The 15,887-nt window shown below is 48.0% G+C and overlaps 1 protein-coding gene across 1 annotated transcript in view; it reads left to right on the top strand.

The window, feature by feature from the left end:
• Nucleotides 1-15,887, top strand: part of TP63 (tumor protein p63) — a 150,917-nt gene that overhangs the window by 41,009 nt on the left and 94,021 nt on the right. The window contains exons 2-4 of the mRNA XM_023933039.2: nt 8,836-8,926; nt 10,623-11,098; nt 11,205-11,282. Coding sequence (XP_023788807.2) covers nt 11,004-11,098; nt 11,205-11,282 — 173 coding nt within the window. The 5' untranslated portion in view covers nt 8,836-8,926; nt 10,623-11,003. The remainder of the gene's footprint in view (nt 1-8,835; nt 8,927-10,622; nt 11,099-11,204; nt 11,283-15,887) is intronic.

Genomic DNA, 15,887 nt, shown 5'->3' with positions numbered 1-15,887 from the left:
TCTTTCAGAAATATCATTTAAATCACATTTAGCACCACTTTCAAGTAGTGACCTTATGACATGAGAACTGGAAGCAATTGAATTAGCTTTTCATTTCCTGAGAGGCAGGAGACCAGATTAGGAGTTAGCATCAGGCAAAGAAACATGGAGTGGTGTTACTGTGAGCTTTGCAGACTTTGGAAAGGGTTTATATGTTTGGGGTTGGTTTTTTGCACCCTACTCATATTAGAGCAGAGGGAGGTCTATAATACATCCTGCCAGAGGTATGTGAAGCCAGCTGTCCCAGAAGGAGAACATGAACAGTTCCACTCCTGGAGACTGGAGAAAACATCAAAGAAAAGTCCTTATGAGCATTCCCCTTCCTCATCTTCTGAGAAGACTTAAAGGAAAGATTCCCCTGTATCTCTTTGGGATGTAGGGACGTCCATTGGTACATTAATGATGCACTTGCTGGGGCTACAGTTGTCTGGAAGGTTTAAGAGACGTCCCCTCCTCCCTTTGCAGCAGGATGGAAAGAGCATGTTTAGTGACAGGTTTTTCCCTAAAGCTGTCATCAGCCTTGAGTAGCCACTGCTCTTGCAGAACCTGTCCCTGGAGGACCTGGGTGGCATCTCTTCCAAAGTCAGCATGAAGGGAACAAGGAATGACAATTACTTGATGTCTATTGATGTTTATAGGCATGCAGACAGCCCATAACTGCTCAGTGACTAATCAGCATCCCTTGCATTTTGGTTGTCCCTCAGTGCTGTCTGAAGCTACAGCAGGTTTTGGTGCAGGAGTTATGTGTCTCCTCTCTGGGCTCCACAGGACTTGTAAAAGATGCTATGTTTAGTGGAGTTAATGCTGGGAACCCTTGAGCAGCAGGCAGGTGGTGTTAAGGTTTCTGAACTGATGCTGTTTGAGCAACTTGTGCCATGCTTTGGAGCCCTACCCTTAAGAAGGGTGACTTGGGGGAAAAAATCAAACAAAACCACCACCAAAGAACGGCAGGAATATCTTCCATCTCTGCTCTTGTCTCAAATGTGGACCTAGGGGCTAAAATACCCTTGCTCTTCAGGGCTAGTGTACTCCTGCAAGACAGAGCTGATGGCTGTTTTCACACCCACACAGACCATGGTCTCTAAGTGAATCTGGAGCAGACCCTGGAAAAAGGATAGTTAATGGCCACCATGAAAGGCAGGATTTGGCTCATGCAGCCTTTTAACGGATGGCAATAGGATGGAGAATAGAGGGACCTAGCTCAGTTTCACTAAAACTCATGGTTGCAGGACTTTTCAGGAAAGTTAATATGCAGGGAGAGCAAAAAGCATTCTCCTTCACCCTTATCCCTACTCTGAAGTGGAGTGTTTTGACCTGTTACCCCATAAGATAGCAGCAGTGAGACTTGGCAGTAAAGGTCTGTGGAGCATCTTGGAGCCAGTCCCCACTGGTACCAGGAGTTTTGGGAGCCACTACCCAGCTATCAATAATGCCATGGGCAGGGATCCCCAGATGGCAGGGATCAACAGGTGACAGGGATCCCCAGATTGCAGGGATCAACAGGTGACAGGGATCCCCAGATTGCAGGGATCCCCAGATGGCAGGGATCCCCAGATGGCAGGGATCACCAGATGGCAGGGATACCCAGATTGCAGGGATCACCAGGTGACAGGGATCCCCAGATGGCAGGGATCACCAGGTGACAGGGATCCCCAGATGACAGGGATCCCCAGATGGCAGGGATCCCCAGATTGCAGGGATCCCCAGATGGCAGGGATCCCCCGATGGCAGGGATCACCAGATTGCAGGGATCACCAGATGGCAGGGATCCCCAGATGGCAGGGATCCCCAGATGACAGGGATCCCCAGATTGCAGGGATCCCCAGATGACAGGGATCCCCAGATGGCAGGGATCCCCAGATTGCAGGGATCCCCAGATGGCAGGGATCACCAGATGGCACTGTTACACGCACTCGCAGTAACTCGCTTTCCTGCACAGCGTGCCTCAGAACAGGCAGTGTTGCAGAGGTTTTTAAGGGGCTGATTGTTGAAAACTAACTATTGGCTCTCAGTCTGCCTAGGGGAGATTTGATCCCCTCAGAAGGAGGGACTGGGCTTCTAAAATGTAGGATTACCTGTGTGTTGGGTACCTCTTGTTTTAGCTGCGTTACTGATGCTGTCACTTCTGGCAGCTTCACCTCCCAAGGATGAGCAATACTGGCTTCTGCCATCCCGTGGCCGTGGGAAAATTACCCTGGTTTGAAAAGCTGAAGGCTGAGTTGGAGTTTGGGACAGGGAGTTATCTTTTGCCTGCTTCAAGGGTGCAGTGTGTGACGTGCTTAGGCTGAGTCACAACAGAAATTGTTTCACTTTGGAAAAAGTGAGGTGCAAAGATTTGATCATATCACATGTGAGGCTTTGTTTTTTTTCGGGGATGCATGTATGGTTATTAACATCAAAGCACAAGGATGGGGGTAATGCAAGAGACTCTCTTTTAGTTGTTATCTTCTCCACAAAGACATGAAACACTGGCTCTTCAGCTTTCCTCAGCTTTGCTCTGAGACAAGAGAGAAGGTTTTATTAACTTAAGTGACACCAAGCTTTTGTTTTATGTCCACGCACTGTACCGTCACTGATTAAGTGGATTTTGTGCTCCATCCTGAGGAGGATGGACCAACTAGCAGAGTTAAGCATGTCCCATCCCCAGTGTTTTTTAAACTGTAAGCCTGGAAAAGGACCTGTGCCCCTAACTGCAGGCATTCTTGGGCTCTATATCCAGTACAGACAGCAGGGAAATTATTACCTATGTGAACACACCCACCTTAATGGTGAGCTGGATGCTGCTGGCTGGGGAGGTGTGGAAGTGCAGGCTTTAGCAGAGGATGTGCAGGTTTGCAACCAGGGCTTCCATCGCTAGTGGTTAATGCTTTAGGGATTTTTGTTTTAATTGCTACTGTTCTTGAACTGGCTCTAATCCCATTAGTTCAGGTATGCCTGCAGGAGCTGTGCTTGCACCTTGGATTGCAGGAGAGACATAGCCTTAATGCTGGGAACTAGAGCTCTGCCAGCCAAGCAGAGTTTTTGTTGTATCCTGTTTGGAAATGAGAAATTCTTTTGCGACCAAAGCTTTTGCATTGAGGATTTATTTTCTGAAGCTGCCTAGAGTGCAGAGAGGTTTCTACTTTTGCAGAGCAGGCAGGAGATGAGAAAGTGCAGGAACAGCAGGGTTGATAGGAGGAACATGAGATTGCTACAATTCAGCTCAGCTCTGACTCACAAGGAAGAGTCAGAGGCTGTGAAAGATGAGTGATGCAGCAATAAACTCGGTTTACTGCATTTCTGTGTCTTCCATCAAGGCTGACAGTAAACGCTCTCCTTCTTAGGAACTTTCTCTCTGAGTCAATCTCTCCACACAGACAACTTGATTCAGCAAATCTTTTGCTTTGCTTCACATAGAGGAAGCCTCTTCTTTCATTTGCTGCTGGGCTGGTGCTGCTGCCTGTCACCAGCACTTCAGAAGTTGATATCCTGGAATTCTGTGAACCAGCCTCTGTGGCTTCTGATGTGAACACCTGGAAGATATGAGCAGAGCGTGAGAAAACTCTGGGATGGGTCTGTGGTGAGAGGATGAGTGTGAGCCTGTGCTAGAAAACTGATGGGAAATTGCAGGGAGCTCCCGGTCCTGACCTCCTTCACCACCCTGTCACTGCACAGCAGGGCTGGGGCAGACCTTCACCCACAGGGGATGTGGTCACCGAGGTTCCTGTCCCCAACCTGGGACTGACCCTACAGGGAGTGATGACACTGTGTGTATTTGTGGCACGGTTCTTGCCAGAATGCCAGACATGTCGTGTGGCAGCTGAATGGGGAGACCAAGCCTTCCACCTACACAGCTCTGCCACCCCTTTGATATGCAATCCTGACCCCATGGCAGGGGGTTGCCACCTGTCCTGGGGAGCTCTGGCCTCCAGCCCCACTTTAGGCCAGGCTGTGGCCCCGCTGTGTCTCGGGAGCGCCTGGAGATGTGGCGCAGCTGCACTGACGTTGGGAGGGAAATTCCCTCCCTCCCCGCCTCGGGTGGCAGGAGTTTCCCGTGGGAGTTGTGGGACTTGTGCAGTGGCCTGCCAGCTCTCAAGGACAGGGCAGGCTCTCCTGGGGCCAGAGGAGAGAGCCTCCTTTTGGCCTTGTTTCTGATTTATCTCTATAGTTGCTGCTCTGTGTTTTGTGCTCCATCCTGAGCACATGTACCTGAATAACCATAAGGCTTGGCAAGGGAGATGGAGAAATATTCCAGATTTGGTCTCTCAGACCTGCTTCTTTCTATCCCCTCTTCATAGAGAGAAGTGCCCTGTTTTTAGTAACAGTGGAAAGAAACCTCTCCAGTGCTCATATCTGCTCTTTGCTGATGGTATTACCTTTATAGTTAGTTTATAGTAAGTTTTGTTTGATGACTCCTCAAAGAGGAGAGAATGGAGATTGCAGCTTCCAAAACACATGTTCAGCTTCAAGCCTGCTCCTATGCCATCTCCTTCCAGCTACTCAAAAACAAGGGCCAAAACTTCCTGCTGCCCCCACTTTTGGAGAAAGAAGGCGCAGTGTGGCCCTCTGTGGTGGGAATGTCTCCAGGAGAGGGGACATCCACTGCTGTACTGAGGCTTAACCAACAGACTGTGACACAAGGAGCTACAGCTCTGTGGATCTTGGTGGGGGGTCAGTGAGATAAAGAGGCTGATGGATTAGAAGCCTCAGGTAAGCTTTTTGGCTTGGCCTGATCCCATGGAGACACAAGGAGGTTGTGGGAAGCCCAGAGCACAACTCAATGAACCTGCTGAGATGGGCACTCTGGGTTTCCTCCTAGAACCAGTCTCTGCCCTGGGACCTGGAAGATGGGAAAGCCTAGAGCAAACAAAGGATGCCACTAAGTGCCCCATGGGAGCTGTCTCCATAAGCATGTGGGACAACAGGAAAAGAGTAAAAAGTGCTTTGCTGGAAGCTGTGGGGTTGGAGTAGAAAGGGAGGCAGTGGGAAACTCCTGTGGTAGCTGTTCTGGGTTACTTGAAAGTTTCAGGGTTGTTCAAGCAGAGAACTATGGCATGCCCTGAAAAAACGACAAAGTAGGTGATGGTGAGGGATGAGAACATGAAAGACTTCAGCTTTTCCCCTCTGAGGCAGTCAGTCTTCTCGTCCCTGTCATCTGAGTTCCTGCTGAGACAAGATCCCAGGGACAAACATTCAAGAAATGGTTTGTGCCTCAGGAAAACATCTGTTATCCCTGCAAAGGAAAATGCCAAACTATACTGACCTTTGCTGTGAGCAGATGATTCTCTGACACTACAGTTGTGACACAGGAGACACCAAAGGCAACCAGACAGCTCTGAAAGTAGTTCCCGTTGTCCTGTTGAGTAGGGCTGGAACAGTGCCCTGTCATTTGTTTCCTCCTAACTCTGCCTAAGCAGTTGATGGCCAGCATGAGGCTTGTGCAGAGCTCCAGGTGTGTGGTATTCACATGGAGAGATGGCAGTTTGAGGCTGGTGTGTACTTTAAAGTCCACAGTTTGTTAGCACTGAGATGTTCATGTTTAGCTGGAGAAGAATATGGGGAGTGGTACATTAAGTCACCTTTGCCATCTCCACTCCAGATGTGCCTGTAGGGTTGTGCTGCACTGCTTGCTCACTGAATTGTCATCAGTCCTGGGCCCACACCTGGCCATCAGTGACCAAACATGACCTGCACAGATGTTGCACAGATGTGGGGAGCTGCTGCCTGGGCTCAGTCCCTCAGGCCCCACCAGCAGCTCTGTGCTCCCCAGGCAGGGCAGTGCCAGCACGGGGGGCCTGGGGTATGACTGCCCTTCTTTACTGCTTTGTGTTTGCACTAGAGACAAAAGGTGCTGGGGGGAATGGGCAGGCATCATGTGTAGAATTGTGGTGGTTTTATTTATTAATTTATTTTGTAAGTTTGCTCTCCTCCCCATCCCTTATCCTTCAATATGGAAGGTGCAGGGTGGAAGGCTTGGATGTACCAAAAGCCAGAAATCTGACACTTCTGGAGCAGTGGGATCAGACATTAGCTGGAGGCAAAATCTGAATTCTTAAGGAAGCTTCTCCAACATCACAGCATTTGGCTAAATCTTCCAAATCCTCTGAGGGTCATACTCCTGTTTCCTCTTTCCCTTCACTGGAGTTACTGAAAAGTTGTCTGTGCTTACTTCTGTTCATGAAACTCCTGAAACCTTAATTCCTTTGAAAGCTTTAAACATCCCTAATATTTAGTTAAAATTGAAAAATGTGTTCAAAAGGCATACTGATGTGGCTTTCTGTTCCCTTGGATAGCCAAGCTGAAAGCATTTTATTGCTGGTAGGAGGGAAATAAGTCCTTCTCTTCAACTTTTCCTAACAAAAAAACCACCCCAAATACCCTGCAGACTTCTTGCTCTTAAAAGAAACTAATTTTAACTTAAAAGAAAAAAAAAAATAAGAAAAGAAAAGAAAAAAGCCCCACCGACAAACGGCTACAACCTCTCCCCTGGAAAGCCGGAGCTGTGAATAAAACGTTTCATCCCCTGGCATAAAGGGTGGGTTTGATTTCAGGCAAATCCTGAAGCCAGCAGTTGCAAGGGTGGCTCAGAGCAAAGCCAGCATCTTCCTGACTTCTTCAGCCCCGAGTGGTTCAGAGGAGCCCGGAGCCGTGGAAGGGGACTGGAGGCACAGAGATGCCAGGGAGCTGCTGTCTCTCCCTTGGGCCATTCCAGGACTGGGGCTGCTCACAGAGATGCCAGAGAGCTGCTGTCTCTCCCTTGGGCCATTCCAGGACTGGGGCTGCTCACAGAGATGCCAGGGAGCTGCTGTCTCTCCCTTGTGCCATTCCAGGACTGGGGCTGCTCACAGGCATCCTTGCCCTGACCTCGGGTAGCGGTGCGGAGACCATTACAAATCCCCAGCAGTCTCCTCCCGGGGATATAAATGTTTCCCTCTGCTAAAAGATAATCTCCTGCTCATCTCGGGGACAGCTTGAGCGGCGGGAGGCTGCGGAGGGGTAAGGGGAGAGCATCCCCAGCTGTTTGCAGGCTGCCTGTCTCCCGCAGCCCGGGAAGCGGCGGAGCGCAGCGCAGCACCGCATTCCTGCCCACCTACACACATGCTTCCTGCGCTGTAAATCCGCTGTCCAGACAGATCCCTGACACCCCGGCTTCCTGCGGGACACGTGCCTGGAGCCGCCAGATCAGCCTCGCTCGTCACCAGCAGGGAAGGCTCCTGGGAAGGGCAGTGAGCACTGAGGATGTCACTGGCCCCTTTTCCTCTTGAGGTCTGACGCTGAAAGAAGCTCCCCCTTCTTGCCCGTGCTCCCAGGATCACAGAATCATGGGCTGGTTTGAGTTTAAAGGGACCTTAGAGATCATTCCAGTTCCAAGCCCCTTGGAACTTTTTGTTCTTCCACTAGAACAGGTTGCTGAGAGCTCCGTTCTGCCTGGCCTTGAACACTTGCAGGGATGGGCTGTCCAGAGCTTCTGTGGGCAAACTGTTCCACTGCCTCACCACATTCACAGCAAAGAATTTCTTCTTAAAGTAAAGAATTTCTCCCTAAATAAAGAATCTCTTCCTGTATGAAGTTTACTCTCCTCATGTACTCACTCAGACCGCCCTCTGAAATCCCCAACTCTCAAACATCTCAGGGTCCATCTCCCAGCAGGTTTCCTTTAAGGCAGTGCAAATGAACTTGGCCAAACACCAGTGAGCCCCGAGAGCCTCCCAGCTATGCATGGGGCACTGGCAACTCACACAGGCACACACCCTGTGCTTGTGTTTCCCTGCTGACTGTGCTATGCAGCATGCCTTGCAGCTGAGAGGAGCTGGATGCAGCCTCGCTGCACTGCTGAATATCTCTGCCCAAATTCCTGGCCCATCAACCCAAAGCTAAGTGTTGCCTGGGAGCAGGAGGGAGGAAGGAAGTTTGGGTTGCTGGAGAGAAATCAGGACAGCTGCTGGCTTTTGCAGGGAGCTTTTGTACACTACTGCCAGTGGGTTTCCTTAGCTCTGTTTTCCACCTGGGAAAAGCAAAAGATAAACATTCTGAGCTACCTCAGAACATGTCTAGATCTCTGTGGGAAGCTGAAAATGTCCAGTTCCCTGGAAAAAGCAGGCAGCTGCTGTGTCCACTGCCAAAGCAAACCAAACCACGAGAAATTTTCATTTACCCAACCAGTGGCATGAGAGGTGGTACAGGTCTTAGGGAGCTGGTGGCCTGTTTTGAAGTTTTTGTGGAAATGTCCTTGCTAGAAATGTCTCTCATTAGTGCCTTGTGAGTGAGAAGAGAACACTGGTACAAGTCACTGTTTCTTATCAGAATTATGTGCTGCTGCTTTTTTAAAATAATTTCTTTTTCAGGAGAAGTTATTTTTTGGTGTGAATTGATAGCAGGAGACTACCACGTCTTAAATGTGGCACTGCAAGATGTGTTCAGCACTGCCAACAGGAGCCACAGGACTGGGGGTTTGGGCTGTAACAGACTTGTATTTACTGTGCCTGGGGTACCAAGGCTGTGCAGAGCTAAGGCAGAGTAAAAACAGAGGCCAGGTTCATCCTCAGAGACAGGGGCCAGCCCAGCAGCAGCACTGTCAGGAGCTGCCAGTTTTACTTCACAGAGCCCTTGGGATGTGTGATCTGGGCATAGGCCAGGTGAGCAGACTGGCCCAAACGAGAAGAGGGTCTGTCTCCAGTTATTCCCTGCTGCCAATGCACTGGCCATTGCACCCAGGCCATTCTGGGAAAGACTCTTCTCCAGCTCCCATGAAGAAGTAGGTAGAGCAGGGTTTCACAAGAACAGCACTTTTCTCATGACATTTCTTTTGCCTTTTAGGTTGAAATCTATGAGGAGAGAGGCTGTTTTCTAGGCTGTTTGGAGAGCACACAATGCATGACCACTTTTCCATGAAGCCAGGCTTGAGGAGGTAACAGCTATTCCCACCGTGGACACGGTAGATGAGATCCAACCAGCTTCTGGTGTTTCTCCAGGAGCAAGCACGAGGTCTCAGCAGTGTGCTCAGAGCCCAGCCTGGTGCCTCTGTGCATGGTTGATTATCCCTACCCACATCCATGGGTGCAGATTGAAACCATGTCCTGGAGCAAGAGCACGAAGCCAAGCTCTTGCTCAAATGGTCTGGGCAGGGAGAGCATTTCCTTGCCATGTCGTTGGTTAAGGGTGGATGCTCAAGGCCTAGAGCAGAGCCAGGCTGACAGTATGGAACATGAATTGGCATGGCCCTCCTTGCCCATTCCCTGGAGGTATTTGCCCACAGCCCTGATTTCAGCAGATGAGGATGCAGCTGCTCTGAAGCTCTCCCTGGGCTGCTTTGTGTGAGTGCAAACCCTGCTGTGAATCTTCTTCTCTCCTCCCCAGCAGATTTGGAGATTCCCATACCTCTTCCCCAATAACACAAGCTACAAGGTTTGATGTTTACTCCAGGGTTCAGCCTAAGAGAGAAAAGGTGTTTGATATTACTGTTCTCCCATGGTCCAGGCAGGGGAAGCAGCACCCAGCAGAAGGGAGCCCTTAACTCCAGTTAATAAACACATCCTTCACTTCCAGCCTCTCTTCCTTGGTGAGTGCCACTTAGGGAAAGCTGCTTGGACTTGGCTGGAGATCAGCCCTGCGAGTTTACAGGATTCACAATTCACAGATGTTAGGAACTATCAGGCTGAGTGTGGGTGGAGAATGTCAAGTCTGAAATAGCTCCCCTGCCACCCTGGCACAGGCAGCAAAGAAAATGTTTCCACGTGACATTCTTCGAACTAAGATTTCCTACAAGGAAAACACAGAAGGGAAAAAGTAAGAGGCAATTGCTACCATCTCGAAGGGCTCCTGACTTTTCCTCAGGGCTGGCTGGAATTAGTGCAGACATTGGCACAAAATATACACTATAGGTGAGCTATAAGACCGTCAGTGCCTCACACTGCTCCTCATCCACACAAACGTATAGGTCTGATTGAAGATGCAATCCCTCTGGTGCACAGATATGTGGGTGCTATTTTTTTCCTGCTGGAATCCATTTTAATTTAGCTCCTGATTCATATTTCATTCATTCTCCAAACCCACAAAACCAGGATAGGTTTACAGCCTGTACTATTTGGATAAATCATGGAGGGGGAAAAAACAGGGGGACCAAATAGGTTGTTTTCCTGAATGATTTTCTGTGTGACTCAAAAGAGAGAAGAAGAAAATAAAAAGAGGTGGGTGGGAGAGAATTAAAGCCATCTTTTCTTGCTGTCATGTTACTTCAGGAAAATCAGATCTGTATTTTATCTTTGGTAGTTTGTTTTGGTGGACTTCACTCTTGTTTCTCTAGGCTTTAGTGTCTGAAAAACATGTGATTTCTATTTTCTTACTTTACTTTCTTCTCAAGATAATTGAAAATATTGGGGATTTTTTAATGCAGAAAATGTATATGTTATTTACAGAACACTGGAACAATGCAAGATTTCTGTATCATCTCAATTATTTTGGAAAAAATGGCAAAAAGTTATACAGGGAAACATTAAAGATATCTGATAGTTTTCTTGCAGGGAGGAGGGCAGGAAGGAGAGGCAGAGGAGCAAAAGTTCAGAGTTAATTTTAATTGAGGAATTTCCCCACATTTTGTCATTCAGCTTTTGAAACTGTGACCACAACAGACTGTTTGAACTGTGGTGTGAGAGAGACTGAAAAATTCCCCAGGCAACTATGAGGAGGTACTAACCCCAGAGTTGACAAGGAAAGCTTTTTAAGCACGATGAAATTCAGCACGGGCGCTGCACCCAGCAGAGGAAACTCCGGCCATCTGGAGACGAGGATGACCAGCGGCCACAGCAGTCTGTAAAATTGCAAGAGCTGCCAAAATTAAACTGTGAAGTCAGGCGGGAAGGCAACCAATGACCAGCGAGATCAGAAGTTCAGAGAAGCCCCAGATGAGCTCTCAACAACAAGTGTGACCAGCGTACACCAAAGTTTATTAAGGATGTTGAGAGGAGGGGAAAATATCTGTGCAGAAGATGCCCAGCTGGCGAGGAGGGAGTGGTGGTGATGCTCGGGTAACTGGAGGAATCCCATTGGCCAAGTCCCCGGCAGATCCCACCCATCCGCAAGTGTAAAATAAATCTCTAAAGTTGTACCTCGTGTACCACTTGACCTTATTGCTTTTAGCCTGCTGGCTTTATATCTATTTATTTATTTTATTTCGGTTTGTCCCCAAGGAGGGGCTGGAAGGAAATGAATTTTGAAGCAGCACCTTTCACCACCTTGCCATACTACCCTGATCCCTGCATCCAGCGGTGAGTCTGAGCGTGACGTAACTCTCCTATCGCAGGTTTGATCGGAGTCTCCTGTGTAATTGTTAACTTTCCTGCTATCGGCCAGTGGCAGCTGGGCTGCACGCGGAAAAAATGTGCCGCTCTCTTCATGCTCAGTGGAGCTTATTATTATTTTTGGCTTTCCAACAGGTTACTGTTTAATTATAGACATCCGTTTAAGATATCCCCTTTTCCTCTTTGGCATTAGAGGAAAAAAAATGTATATGATAAATAACACGAAAGCTGATAGTATCTTTCACTGGTGTTTTGGAGCAGAAGGTTACGCTGTGCTTTGGGTAGTACAGGAATGGCTTTAGCTGTCTGCTGTGTGTTTGCTTGTTTGTTGAAGTGAAAAAACTCCTGGGGATAATATGAGCTGAACTATTAAGCCCTGAGATTTTGGAATTGAAAGGATAAATAGTTAATTTAAAAGATTCAGAGAAGAAAAAGCTGCCTTCTAAGAGAGAGCAATTTTCCAGGAATATTTTTTCCTTCTGTCTAACAGCCAGTGTCACAGCCTGACAACCACTCTTATTTTAGCTTTGTTGTTACGCTGAGTTTTATAACTTTCCAGCAGATAAAAGAGCATGTCCACACGAGGTGTCACAGTATCACATTGTCGGTTTGTTTGTTTCTCCCAATAGAAGATACTATATTTAAGCATGCAAATGACATGTAGATGGTATTTTTCCAGTCGTAAAGTTCAGAGAGGTGAAATCCTCTGGGTACAGTCACTTGATGAGCTCCATTATAAGACTGGTTTCTGTCTGTGTTTTGTAAAAGCCCAGGCTGGTGTCTCATGGAGGCATTAATCCCTGGAAGAGTTAACTATTAACTCTGCATCCTCTGCAGGGTGATGGGGAAGGCTACCCTGCTGCACAGCTCTGTGTTGGAGAAAGGGCTTGGCCACCATCACCCAGCTCATGGCATTGCAGGCAGTTTTGTGATATCTGGGTTTTTTCCCCACTGTTGTGCTTTGTAGCAAGGCTCGTGGGGGCTTTTATCCCCCCTTAATCCAGTTGTTTGGTGCCACCACTGTGTGAAGGTCCTGGGGAGGAGAGTGGAGACCTGGCAGCGAGGAGGGGCCACGTCTGGGGCCAGCAGAGGGAAAGGAGAGAGGCTGGGAAATATTGCACGGTCCTTGGCCGCGCTGCCGTGGCACAGGAAGGTGGAACGGAGCCGGGGGTATTGGATTCCCCAGGGAGACCTTCCACAACACGAGCCCAGGGCTGGCCAGGCACATGCAGCCACGCTCTGATCTCCTGCAAATCCACCCAGCCTCGCTGACCCCAGCAGGGATGTGCCTGTGGCCAGGAGAAAGCAGCACAAGAGCAGTGCCCTCCCAGCAAGGTGGGTTTGGGCAGACAGCAGTGGAGGCTTTAGCACATTAATGTTTCCATGGCTGGAAGCCCCAGCCAGGCAAATTCCAAAACTGAAAATGAAGAAAAAGGAAAAAAGGGAAAACCCCTGATGCTGGAAAGCGTGAAGACGCACTGGGAAGTGTACCTGAGCTCTGGGACAGCTTCCCAGCCTGTGAACTCCTGCCAGTTTGTATCTCATCTCATGTCAAATAACAGGTTCCAAAAATGGTACTGTGGCTCAGGCAAAAAATTCAGCTGGAGCATGAATTAAAGAGAAAAAAAATCCATTGGCTGTATTTAGTAGAACTTTTTTAATAAGCCTTTCACCTCACAGTAGAAATGCTGCTCCTCACCACATGTCTTAGCAGCATGATGAGTTTTGAAGTGACCATTGCAGTGTAGGAAGCCCCAGGACAGATAGAATTTGTGACACCCCTCAGTCATAAAACCTGTTTGAGGTGTAGCTTAGAGTAACAACGTGTCTCAGCTGTTATGTAAGTCTGTTTATATGAGCCAAGAGTGGCATTTGTTCAATTATTAGTGACTGTGCTCTGCCACAGGTCAAAATCAGCTCAAAATTGGTTCCCAAGATACTTTTCTCAGCCTGACATAGATGAGACATAGATGGTCTTCATCTTTAAGATCCATTGGTTGCATATTCATGATGTGTTATGTGACATTTCTCTGGCTGCTTTAACAAATTTCAATAGTTTCAGAATTGCATTTCTTTTACACACTTTGAAACACTTCTCCTCTGATGTGGTCAACATACTTTATTTAGCTAATACCAAAGTGCTTCTTTTCAACCTTAAAATTACATCTAGTAATTATCTAACCAGCAAACTGATAACGTTGAGCTGACGTATGCTGGCAAAAAACCAATAGTGAAAAGTGTTTTAAACCCTGTTAAACTGGTGGTAGGGTCTGCATGCCACACAGATTTCCCAGTAGTTCAGTGTGGACAGGGAAACACTTAAAAATCCAAGTTAACGCTACGATTTCTGGCTTTGATTTACCCTCTGCTGTTTCATCTACTTATCTCTTCGGGGGTTCAGTTTGGGGGTGTTCAGCAGGCAGGACATGTGGGAGCCAGCTAAAACATTTCCTCTGTCAAGAGGTGAACACAGAGCATACCAAGGAGCATTGGCTAATGTGCCTTTATCATCCTCTTATGCCTTATACCTGTCATTTCACAGGCCACAGTGAAACAATATGTCCAAACTTCAGTGCCACAGATGAGGAAATATAGCTGAGTGTCCAGACTCTGTGCCATGTGTGATTCTCCAGGCCACTCCAGCCTCTGTCTCAACAGCCCATTTAGGCTATTAAATTCTTTGTAAATGTTGGTATCCAAGCACTCCTTGCTGTGTGCTGGAGTTCAGTGCTGGAGCTGCAGCCCAGCTGACAGAGGGGCAGAGGACCAGGGGGTGCTGATGGGGATGAACACCCTTTTGCAGAAGCGAAGGATGCAAATGTAGCTTGTGACTGAAGTGAGGTTGTTTGGACAGGTGTATCCTGAGTCTGCCCATCTTCTTAAACAGAAAGAGCTGGGAGGCGCTAAAATTGAGCAGACCTCAAAGTCTTTCTCCTTTTACTTCCCCTGTCAAGGGAAATACTTGAAATCTTGAATACTTGAAAAGGAATATGCACGCTCAGTGCTCTGGCTCCTGGGAAGTGCTGCTGTAATGACAGAAGCACCTGCACTGAAGTGCCAGGCCACTGACCCCCATGAATTACTAGCTTGGATGGTACCGTGGGAGCCCATCTTGCACTGCAGAAAAACCAGGTCAGCTCTGAGTCATAAAAAGAGCTGATTATCTGAAACAGGCGGGATTTCCACCTTCCAAGAAGTGCCCACCTAGCTGCAGCTGAAAGCCACTAATGTAAGATGAAGAAGGCACTGTAATTATGATCAAAGTCCAGCTGTTGAGAGCTATGTAATTAGTGTCTCTCCCCAAAGCTGCTTTTTTTTCAGCTAATGCCTGGTTGGGGGAGTGATGTTTACAGATAAGTTACTTGTGTTCGTGGAAATAATGGTCATTAGGCTGTGTTTTACTCAGGAGCCCTCTTCTTTGGGGGCTGTTGGGAATGCACCTGCTGGTGCAGTGGACTGTAGTCCTGCCTGCTCTGCTCCTCCCTCCCCCCATGCCCTGGCTAATTGGTGGCCTCGGGATTTCACATCCTTGCTGTGTTGAAGGTGTTCACTGTGGCTCTCTCCTCCCTTTTGAATGAAAGGGCTCTCACACAAGCTGCTCTTTCTTCTTTCATTTCTTGCTTTGTATTCCCAGTACAATATGATACAGTCCAGCCTCTCAATTCTCAGTAATAACAGAGGTACAACCATGAAATCCACTGGTCTCTGCAGCATCTGTGCTGGAAGCCTGATTTCTCAGACATGGTCCTGGGTTTTGAGGAGGTTGCTAAAACCAAAAACTCAAACAAAACCCCTCAGATATGTAGAAAAAAAAATCAATTTTTAGAAAACAATGAGGAAAACTAAGACTTTAAGTAAGAACTAAACTTTAAGTAAGAAATTACTTAAAGTAGGTATTAGAAATTAGTTAGAAAGGAGGGCAGTGTTTGGGCCATAGAAACATCATCTATTGGTTGCTGTATCTGGATGGATTTTGGTGAGCAGGGCCTAGTTCCAGCCAGTCAGAGCTCCTGGGTTCAGAGAGATCTTTCATCAGGAGCACTGCATGTGTCACTTCACCTTCCCTCACTGGTTCCCACCCGTATCAAACCGGGCTGGTGAACGGACTGCAATTATCAGATAGGAGTCTGGCCAAGGTCAGTGCTGCAATACAGCACCAAGGTGGAAACTCACCGTACCCTGTGCTCATCACTGCCAGCAGCCTTCTCTCCCTTGGGCTGGGAGGGAACACCTCCAGACAAAAGATGCTGGCTGCAGGCAGCACGGTGCTGTCCCCCTCATGGTTGTGAATCAGTGAATCACAGTAATCAGCTCTCCTTTCACTCTGGTGACAGCTGGGTGACAATGTGACAGTTTGACAGATTTGTTTAAGGTGTCATAGGGTCGAGTCCCCCAGGAGCATCTCATCCCATGTGCAGCCTCTGAAGAATCCTTGCATTTGGGCAGCTGAACATTTTTTCTCTTTCCTCATATTATGCTTTGTTGAGGAATAAGTGAACTCCTGCCATGACAGTGGACAAATTTCAGTTGCCTTCATCTATGCAATGGGAGTCCAAATTTTCTGTGTTGGCA

Source organism: Cyanistes caeruleus, chromosome 10 (assembly GCF_971803275.1).
Source record: "Cyanistes caeruleus chromosome 10, bCyaCae1.hap1.1, whole genome shotgun sequence".
Classification (NCBI taxonomy): Eukaryota; Metazoa; Chordata; class Aves; order Passeriformes; family Paridae; genus Cyanistes; species Cyanistes caeruleus.
The sequence above is the reverse complement of the archived record's forward strand: the minus strand, read 5'-3'. Positions and strand labels throughout refer to the sequence as shown.